Source organism: Epinephelus moara, chromosome 3, assembly GCF_006386435.1.
Source record: "Epinephelus moara isolate mb chromosome 3, YSFRI_EMoa_1.0, whole genome shotgun sequence".
Lineage (NCBI taxonomy): Eukaryota > Metazoa > Chordata > Actinopteri > Perciformes > Serranidae > Epinephelus > Epinephelus moara.
Genome location: NC_065508.1, coordinates 19664229 through 19675443, shown reverse-complemented (window position 1 = coordinate 19675443; position 11215 = coordinate 19664229). Strand labels below are relative to the sequence as shown.

Genomic DNA, 11215 nt, shown 5'->3' with positions numbered 1-11215 from the left:
AATATCTGTTGCTAATTTCAAGGCAATGTCTCCTCTAGCAGTTGAGACATAAAACCACAAATGCCAGCCTATGTGATATTGGCTTATATCAAATTCACTCAAATGGACTGCCCTTAACCTCATAGTGGAACTAGCAAAAAGTTAGGGGATCATCACAGCTAGTAGGCTTCATCCTCTAGGAATGTCTGCACAAAATGTCTGGTCACCTTGTATATTCGTTGAGATATTTAAGTCTCAGCCAAAGTGATGGACTGATACATTGACATGTAATAGACCTAACAGCATCACTTAAAGTTTCACCGCTAGGTTTTCTGTTGTGCACTGCCTGTAGACCAAAACAAAGTGTGTCATGAGCCACACCTCCCTCTACCTCTGCTCTACACCGCCCACCCCCCCACCCCCCACTCGGCTAGAGTCATCGCCGGATCCCGGCTAGTGCTAACACCGGGAGCTAACGCTAACGTTCCTACTCTTCTCCGTGAGTGAGCCCGCGAGCCCGCGGGGCTGCCCGCTGGGCTACATTTTACAATGATAATTGCAAATGTTAGCTGGGCTGCCGGGCTACTCACCTAACACAACCGTAACGCCTGACCCATTGTTCGGACAGAGCCGCTAATAACTCAAGCTCCGGGCTTTAACCCATGCTACGATGAGCCGCTAATAACTCAAGCTCCGGGCTTTAACCCATGCTACGATTTTAAATTTAATTGAATCGACATAGCGACATGTGCTTAACGTTACTGTAACACTAATTAAAACAGACATTTGACTTTATGTTGTACCTGTCCAGGAGAAGAAGAGCTAGCTCCGAGTCAAATTGTAGCCCCTTTAGCTCTTGCAGTGCTCTCCACCTTGGAAATGCAAGGCCAATGTTAATCCAGGTTCTGTCCCTTTCTTCATCCGACAACTTCTTCGCCAACGACCGTTGTTTCTTAAGAGATAATGTCAGATCCTGGTCGTCTTCAGGTGAACGTTTCGTTCCGCTTTCTGCCATTTTGCTTCGAAAATATGCGCTGCCATTGCTCACTGGCTGTAGCCTTTTATAGGGAGGGAGGGCCAAGGGCTCTGAGAGGAGGGAGGAGGCGGCGATTCACATGAACGTACATGAACGCGCAGCCGGACCGGCTTGTAAACAAGGGGCTGGAGATCAACACAGAGAGAGGGTGTGTGAGGTCATGCTATACTCTATGAAATTACACCTCTAGTTCTTCACATAGCAATTTTTTAATTCCTTCAATCTAGAAATGATGAATTTCCGCTTATTGCCCCTTTAAAACTATCAATAGATTAATAAGTAATACAGTAATTAGTGGTTGCACTCAGAGTATCATACATGCACCTCTTGGCTTTGCCAGACTCTACAGTATTTTCATTCTTCCACTGGCATCAGTGCCTGGTGCAATTGTTTTCAATGACCTTGCTCAGTCAAGAGTAGAGAGCAAATCTCCATCAATTATGTATCTATCTGGGCATACATAATTCATCAGAGACATTCTGTATGATGGAATTATGCAATTTTGGGCGTTAGGACACATTTCAGTGCAGCAATGGCCCTATATCTCTGTGCATATGACACCCATCTTGTATATCAGCTGGCTTATCACTTTTTCTCCACTTCATAAAATACAGACCTGGCACAGTAATCCACAGATCATGAGCCATGTCAGTGTCAGCATGAACTCACATTCCTTCTACACTGAGCGAGGCCTTTGTGCTGATTTTTATATATGGTATGTATGTAATTAATATCAGGATATTAAAAGATAAGTTAAGTATTTTTCAACCTGGACCCTATTTCTCATGGTCTTGTTTAAAAGTGACTAAAAACTGGTCCAGCAGGCCATGTTTGCACTGTAAATGTATGCCCACTAAAAGTGCTTGTTTTTGCCACTGACAGGCTCAGATTGTTATTTTAAGTGTCTGACAACATTATGGAACTTTTTGTTGAAGAGAAAAATCATTCTTGTGTAACCAGAAACAGCCCTAAAATTGCCAACACAAACCCACCAGACTCCATTTAAATAAACCATAATTTCATTATTATAAAATACACTTCAATCAAAGATGGCAGAAACAAAATAACACTCACAATAACCATCTTAGTTTGTCTTTCCACTGTTCCAACAATCACCAGCTCTGGTTTAGTTGAAATAAACCCTTAATTCACCCAGTTAAATGTGGAAATATGCTGGCTCTATACACGCTTAAATTACTGTTTTTTTTTCAATGGAGTCTGGTGGGTTTAGTGATTGTGATTTCGGGGCTGTTTCTGGTTAAACAAAAATGAGCTTTCTCTGTTACAAAAAGGTTTATCTCTGTAGGGATCCTTCCCATAAGTTGTCATACAATTACAATAACATTCTGAGCCTGTCAGTGGCAAAAAAAAAAATTTTTTTAGTAGCCCTACGTTGACGGTGCAAACATGCCCCAGGTGTTTGCGTTGAAGCCTGTTTCGGAGCTGCAACAGTCTTACTCAATACTGGTCCAGTTTAAAAGCTTGCTGTTCCTATTAGTCACTTAGACAGAGAAACATGGCAACATAGATTCCATATTGAATTTAACTCCTTTATAATACAAATTTCATACTGATTGGCCTGACTGGAGCGCTCTAATTAAACCTGGTGCATTGTGACAGTAGGGATCAGACAGCCTGATGGGGGCACTACTCTTAATTGTCAAATTACAACAGTGATGTGGGATCTTGTTTGTCGTGGGTTGCCTGCATCACTCATGAGGGCTGACATGTTTTACTTGCTCTCTTTCGCATGGACGACCATCAGATGAATAATTTAGCACAAGATACCGCCACATTAAGAAGCTTAGCATACCCATGTAGTTATCATCTTCCTGTTTCCAGACTGTTATGATACACACAGCTCACAGTAGCTGCTTAAGGACTCCATTTCTATGAAGAGGAAGACCTCTGATGTCATGTGACCAGCATGCAAATACACAGTTCGGAACTTAAATAAAGATGAGACTCAATACGTTGTTTGTTCTTTATTCTGTTTGCAGATACAACCAGTCTATTTCCAGTCCAGGCATTCTTCAAGGCTCATACTGGTGGTGTGTATGCTCACTTGGGACCTTTGTTCTTTAATTTACAAGATCACTGGTATTACAGTCCGCTTTACAGTTGTATTTAGTGTGTCTGTAGAGGCAGCATGAAGTGGATTTATTCAACAGAAATGAGAAAGGTGTATGTGTGTGTGTGTGCAAGGGAGGGAAAGAGGGAAGAAAGCTGTGAGCTAAGGGCTAAACTCCTACATTCAGATAAAGAGTGTAATTACGGCATAAAGAACAGGCATATGGCACTACTGCAGATGTGTTTACACAGTGCACTCAGCTGGGGTTGGCTCATTACCAGAGACGGAGGGGAAAGAGAGGAGCAAGGGCAATCCCTTCCTTCCCTCCCTCTGGCATGTGAACAAGCCTGCTTTGGGAAGAGCGATAAGCTGCTTCTTCACCTTTCTAGAAGAGCGTATTTGAATATGTGTGTGTGTGTGTTTGTGTGGGAGACACTGCACAGCTTTTCTTTACTTCTTCACCACGCCACCTTTGTTATCCACGTTGACAGGTATAGTGGTCTCTGAGCACTCGATGGCCGGTCTGATCAAAGGAGCCTCCACGGTCAGCACCCCCTCAGGAGACAGAGACGAGGCCACCTTCTCAATGTTAGCTGTAGAGGGGAGGCTGGAGAACACAATTGGGTTATAAGTCTAAGAAATCACTCCAGTAAATTTACAAAGAGCTCCAGTCTTGATGAAAAAAGCATCACGGCCTCTACTCAAACACAGACTGACTGAAACATTAATGCCTGAGTCACCCTCGGGTAAAATCAGATCCAAGGCCAGCCCAGTTTGTCTTCTCAGTGTGTGCTGTGGCCCCTGGATGGCAGCAGAGTCCTATGTAGCTAAAAACTCAGCTCAGATGGATGAACACTGGGAGGTGGAGGCTGCTGCTGCTTTTCAGAGCATGAAATTCTGCTATCAGCAGCAGCCAGCCCTCTACAGGCTGGACCAAACCAAAACCAAAGAGACTCACAGCTGCAAAACCACAATAAGAGAATCACAGGAACCTGAAGCCAGCCTAAGAAATGCCTTTCCTCTATGAAAATTCACCGTAAATCCACCAACAAACAGCCACAACAAGCCCATTTTAATAAGAAATCTGTTAGTTTTGAAGTGAGTTGTTGACATATTGCATGGCCAGTAGCTTCCTTTCATCAGGTGGACTACAAACATGTTCACAGTGATCAAGAACAAAAGTAATTTTAGTAAAATGTTGTTCTACAAGCTTTATCTTTGATAATGAATTTTGGAAACAATGAGCTACTTACGTGTATTTCCTGGTGAAGCTTCTGGATACAAAACCGTGCTCGTCTTTCCTCTCCTCATGTTTGCCTAAGGACACAGACAAAATACTTAACTTAAATGTGGCACTAATTTGAAAATCTATCTATCTATCTATCTATCCATCTATCCATCTATCCATCCATCCATCCATCCATCCATCCATCCATCCATCCATCCATCCATCCATCCATCCATCCAGTATGTCATAAAAAATATAATAAAAAATGTCATGGTAAAAAAAAATGTATAAAAAGTGCCATAGCATAGTATGCCAGGAAAATGTTTATTAAAAATGCCATATTACAGTATGCCATATAAACGTATGAAAAATGTCATAGCATAGTATGTCTTAAAAATATCATCAAAAAATGTCATGGCATCCTGTGTCCAAAAAAAGTTCATAAATAGTCAGTATAGTATACCATTAAAATGTATTACAATATCATATTATAGTATGCCATAAAAATGTATGAAAAAAATCCTAGTAAAGTATGCCATAAAAATGTCAAAGTAAAGTATTGTATGTCTATATATAAAAATATATAAAATTTTGTCGTAGTATAATGTGTCCAAAATAAAAATGTTAATTAAAAAGTCACAGTATGGTGTGCTGCAAAAGTGTATGAAAAATGTCATATTATGGTATGCCAGAAAAAAGTATGAAAAATGTTATAGTATAGTATGCCGGAAAAGTGAATGAATAATGTTACAGTATAGTAAGCTATGAAAGTTTATGAAAAATGTCATATTATGGTATGCCATAAAAAAGTATGAAAAATGTTACAGTATAGTATGCCGTAAAAATGTATGAATAATGTTATGTTATAGTATGCCACAAAAATGTATGAAAAATGTTATAGTATGCTGTAAAAATGTATGAATAATGCCATATTATGCCATTAAAATGTCATAAGAAATGGCATAATAAAGTGTGTCATAAAAATGTATGAAAATTATTATTTATTTATTATGCCATAAACATTTATGAAAATGTCATATTATTGTATACCATAAAATAAATGAACATAGTATAGTTTGCCCAAAAAAATGTCATATAAAATGCATAAGTACAGCATGCCATTAAAAATATCAGGAAAAAAAATCCTACATATAGTACATGTGTGGCCCCTGAATGTGTTAAGGAATGTATATATTCTATTTTAACCAGCTCCTGGCTATAGCTTTACATCTATTATTATTTTGCGGCTTAGGAGAGGATATAATTTCTTTGCACAAGAAATGTCAGGCAACCTCATAGTGACTCCAGGAAGTCACAGTGCTTGGCCAGGAAATAGTTGGGCCCTTCCAGTCTTTGTGCTAACTTTGTCTGATATCAATCCTGTCATCAAGAAAGTAAATAAGCATCCTTTTCCAAAATGTCATGACATTCACCTAATACTATACTGTATGTGTGTTAGGGCCGCATGTAAACAGTACAATGACTGTGCTATTTTGTGCCTGTAGAGGCTTTGTGGTGGTATTTTTATCTCTTGCAGCTCCTCACCAGTCTTCATCAGGTTCTGTCAGTCTGTCATGGCACTGAGACGCCTGGCTGTGATGTTGACACATAGCCCTTCATTCTGGCTCTAAATACAGTAATGTGTTTGTTATGACAACCGGCTGATAAAGGTTGCTCTCCACTGGGACCTGACCCCTTTTCAACAGACAACACTGCCACTGCGAGTGTGTCTGGGCCAAGTCCTCACTCTTTCAGCCACCACATGAAGGGTCATTAGTCGCATGAAAAGGATTGTTGTATAAAGAGGTTGCACTTTGGCGTGTGCACTAAACTCTTCATTGAGCCAATCATATCATCTTTAAACATACAGTATAATCCTCATTCTCTGGTGACATACAAGAAACATTAGGTGGCAAATTCCACTTGGACTTTAGCCCATGCTTTGTTTATCTGTTCCGGACTAGACCCAGTCTCTCAGCAGTGAGGTATTGGCCATAGTCCGGCCCAGGACCCTGTATCTGGACAAGATCCAGCAGTCCTTTTAAAGTAGTAGACACACTGGGTGAGTCACGGCTAAATCCCTTACTCTAAGGGAGTGATTCTTTATGAAATGGCAGACAGAGAGGCTGAGACCGACTCCGAGAAAAGGGAGCTCATGGCCTCAGAGAACTAAGCTATTATATGATCCATTCCACACATTTTTTCTTCAGGTTTGCACATTTTGCTCTGGTCCTTCACATGCTGGGATGGACAATGAAACCATTTCACAGCAAGAGGCAAACTGGCTATTCACTAAAACCCTTTCTGCACTGTGTTCGTCTGTGAGCTGCTGCAAAAGTCAACTCCCACATGTTGAATTGTGTTTTGTTTGCATCTCGCAGGCGTGCATCCAGAAGCTCACGCCCTCCAGTGTGCTGGATCTCAGAATATTGTCTCAGGACATTATGTAACTCTGCAGCGATGCATCTGCCTTGTGCTTGACCTAGCAAAAAATGTTTCCTGCCTTTTTATCTTGTGTCTTTTTTGCAGTACTGGAGCAGTTTCTCTAGTACATGAAAGAGACAAACATACGTACAGCAAGTGAAATATTTTGTTCTTTTCCTGCCAATGCACCTGTCCTATGTGTATCTAAAGCACCTTTTGGATGTTATTATGTTGGTCCAATCAAAGCCTGACCCTTCCTGACAGGAAACTACTTTCCACACATTAGGTTTTTAGTCTACACTATGCTCCTTGAATCTGCATGCAGTAGGTAACAGTGGCGTACCAGTAGGGGATCAGTAAAGGAGAAATGAGTGCCCACCTGTGATTTCCACCACACCATCCTTGGTCTTCACCACCAGCTCCTCAGGTGAGAAGTGGTTGACATCCAGGGACACCTTCCAGCTGTCTTGGGTCTGCTTGATCTCTGACATACCGCTGCTCATCTGACGGGTCAATGCACGGGCCTGCTGGGCCATCATGGGTGCTGGGTACATCATGGGGGCATGGGGCACCATGGCACCCATATCCGGGGTCAGGACGGAGGGCCGCAGGTACCCCGGCCAGTGGGTGCTGGGGAATGTGGCGAAATCCTCAGGCAGGGCCGGCATGCCGAAGGTCTGGTCAAAGATGCGGCTGCTCTGGTGCCAATCACGGAATGGGTCCCAGCTCGGGGTGCGGAGCAGGGTGAAAGGAATACGTCTCTCTGTCATGGCGGCTGTGTTTAGGCGGCAGAGGAGGGTGGCTGTGACGGAGAGCTGCTGGCTGCAGATGAAGAGCCCTTTGGCCTCTCTGAAAATGTTTTTCAGCGTGCTCTCTGCCTCACAGCTGAGAGCTTTTATACACACTGACACCACCCCTGTCAACAGAGCCCTCCCCTCTGACTCAAGCCCCCTCAACTCACACCCCCAACGCCTTTATGGAAAGTACTAGAATATCTATTTGTGGGCAGACGTAGCACTGGAATGGAATCCAGCAGGGAGGCCCTCCCCAGTAACAGCTGCCCAGTGCACTGTTGAACCTGCCTCCCTTTCTCTGGGAGTTAACCGGGCCTGCTGAACACATAACACAAGAGTTTGATGAGGCTAGCATGCTATTTCTAACATGGCTCGTTATAGGCCATGATGTGATATACAGCACAGACAGTACCATGCTATTATCAGCCACATATTAAATGTGCAGGAAACGTCAGGTTGTGATATGGATGGAAGTAAACGTTGCTCAAACACCCATCAACACACACAAACACACAGTTAAAAGTCACAAAGACAAAAAAGTTGGGTGTGATATGACTTCCTGACTCATCCTGAGGTCACTTGTGAAATAATGACACTAAGGATGATGCAATGAAGGAAGCGAGGAGCCAAAGTATTTGGTCTATGCTAAATATTCAGCTCACATTCACAATAAGCTGTTATCAGATTAGTGTTAGTGACGTTTTCCGCAGCCCCTTGTGTTATTAATGTCATAAACGGGGAGTGAATAAGCTGTGGTTTCTCTCAGCTGCTGACAGCCTGACAGACTGTTATTGCCACTGTGTTGCTTTATTGTATGTCACAGATATGCTCCCACCAGCATCGCACTGACACTCTCATGAGATGTTCTGCCTTTAGAGGAAAAGACTTCAGCGTTGAACCCCGTCACCCTGCGCTTATGAGATCCAGCTATAATGTGAGGCAGAGGGTTCACAGTCTACCACAGACTTTTTTCTTTACTACAGTGTAATAGTTTACTTCTGAATAAAACTGAGCAAAATTTAAGAAGGATTCGACAAGAGAAAAAAAAAAGAGAATAAATGAAATAATCTGAAACAAACAAACAAACAAACAAAAAACACACCATAAAAGCAAAAAATCTCAGTACAACATTTTTGCTTTTTTGTTCCAACTGCGGACTTTGTGTTTAGCCCCATTTACACCAAGCAGTACGGTACGATACAGTTTACTTCGGTATGCTTTCGCCCTGTTTCCACCAAACACTTTCAATATGGTACATTTGGAACCAAAAGTAACCCTTCCAACATGGTACCTAGACCCTAAATATGCTTAGCATTTCCACCGCAAACAGTACTCTTTCATTTGGGCAGGGTTGTTGTCACTCACTGCTCCATCCAGCACTCACTGCACTTCCTCCTTTATTAGTTTGCACCTTGTTTATCATCCACAGAACGAGATTGCACGACAACATTTTCCGAAGAAAAGAAATTTAAATTAATATTAAATTCAAACGCTTGAAGATCCACTCATTACTAAAAGTGTGTGTCATATAAAAACTAAAGTGATGGTCAAAGTTGTCATATGGAATATTTAAGGTGTGTTGATTGATTCATGTTGTCAACTCATACATTGAGTAACAGCCTTAATAGTTGCCGGCAGTCGGCCCAGTGAATCATTTTTGCTCTGACTACAGCTGCTGCGAGAGGCAGCAAAACATCCTTTCATTTTACAGTTATTGTCTACTAATGTATGTAAACAGTAGTTACATGAGCCTCAAAACCAGCCCTGAGCAGAGTGACCCTTCGCTATCAACCAATCAATGGACTGCAGTGGTTACAGCTCCACTTTTTAGTACCAGATCTGTGTGCTAGGTACCCCAACAGAGGGGGGACCAAAAATGGGGACGGTACGGAACGGTTCCATTGGTACCATCCACAACTTTTCACAGTGGAAACGGAAAAAAACCCAGGTCTGCTACCCTCTGGGAACACAGCCAAGTCCAAATGCATCACTACTGTTAGCCGTGTTTTTGTTTTTTATTTCATTCGACCAGTTTTGAAAATCTTCATATTCCTCTGCTCAAGACTTTAAGTAGTGCTAGTAATAGCAGTGATGTAATGTTTTTTGTCATGTTGTTATTCATGTGTGTTAGGTGTCAAATGTTGGAGAGGCTAACATTTATGTTATAAAACATGTGAAACAAACTGAAAACATAAACCTTGTGTTTTGTGAGTGGAAATATTTTGTTTTAATGAATTATGTGTGCCTACACTCAGTCAGCCTTTAAAATATATACAGAAAATACAGCCATCAAACACACTAGTGTTTTCTGCTTTAACTAGCAGCTCTGTAGCTCACTCTGTTGGTCAGTTTTTGCCCCAGGAGGCTGATATTTGGCATGGAGGTCAAGGGTGTGCGTGTGTGTGTGTGTGTGTGTTAGTGCCAATTAGCTAAAAAGGGCCATGGTTATGAGAGTTGCCTATCACAAAAAAGCGGCATAACTTCCAAATGGGCTCACATGGTGTTTCTCAAAGCCAAGAAAGGATCCTTAAATGGCTGAAGTTCAAGGAAGCTACATCATCACATCCCACCGAAGAAGGACTGTTTCAATGTCAAGGATCCTTTGAATTCTACTAAAACCGAATCATTCCTTCAGAAAATTGGGGGATGCATGTGTGTATCATCAGCGGGCATGAAGGACCCATGATTCTTTGCAGTGAGTTGACGGGATTGAAGGCAGGGCCTCTTCAATGATGCCCACCTGGGCATTCGCTAGCCTAGTCTCTGTAGGACCCAACTTGGAAGGACCCGTCCTACCAAGGAAGCATCCTTGACTTTGAGATTATCATAGACAATATTTTGTGGACTCCTGCTCTTTATCGGCACCTTGCTAATGCTACAATGCTAATGAGAGCTGTGATTAAGTTGCATCTGCCTCGTAATACTTGAACATTTCACTCTTTGTGTGGCTTTCTCAGATTTTATTTCACTTATAGCAGCTGTTTGGTGTTCACACAGAAGTTACAGTTCTGTCATTGTGAGCGAGAAGGACTTAAATTAACTGAACAAGTAGAAAAAGGCCTTTAGCTTTTGTACTTTTGTGGCAGAAAGGAAATTCCTACCTCTGGGGACCCTGAAGGAAGCCTCACATCTCATGCATGGCGACTCTATTGACTTCCTTGTGTGCAGTTGGAACTACTATTAGCCAGAAAGTCCATCAGTGGTGTAACTGTATTTATCTTCCTCTCTCTGAACAAAACAGTAGATGTGTGGCCATAACAATAGCCTTACATCACAACAATTACACAAGTATATGTACAGATAGACAGCACAGAGGCACTCTATAACACTGTATAGTTTAAATGTAGGTTTTGCTTTTGAGGGAAGGTTTTTTAATTATTTTCATTCACTCTTAATTTTGTTTTAGCTATTTATTGTTTGAGGATTTTGCCCAGCTCTTGTTTAGTGATAACAAGAAGTATGTATATCTGCACGCTCCCTAAAATAGACCACATCCTCCCCTCAGTCTGGGCTGAACTAGAGGTTGAGATAGTTCAGCAGAGCTGGAGAACATTCTGGCTCATTTCTATATCAAGTACCAGAAGGTTCTCATCAGTGCCATCTGTAGGGAAATATACACACTGCATGACATCATACCACAGCACCTGAATGTTAAGAAGAGAAAGAACAACATGAGAGTTGAA

The 11215-nt window shown here is 41.8% G+C and overlaps 1 protein-coding gene across 1 annotated transcript; it reads right to left on the bottom strand.

Annotated features, from left to right (window-relative positions):
• Window positions 1-2985: 2985 nt before the first annotated feature.
• On the bottom strand, window positions 2986-7631 carry hspb1 (heat shock protein, alpha-crystallin-related, 1). Its single transcript, XM_050041257.1, has 3 exons — window positions 7118-7631; window positions 4340-4403; window positions 2986-3693 (listed from the first exon to the last, which is right to left on the bottom strand). The coding sequence occupies exons 1-3, from the start codon at window positions 7506-7508 to the stop codon at window positions 3537-3539; spliced, it is 612 nt and encodes a 203-aa protein (XP_049897214.1). The 5' UTR covers window positions 7509-7631; the 3' UTR covers window positions 2986-3536.
• Between the last annotated feature and the right edge of the window lie 3584 nt (window positions 7632-11215).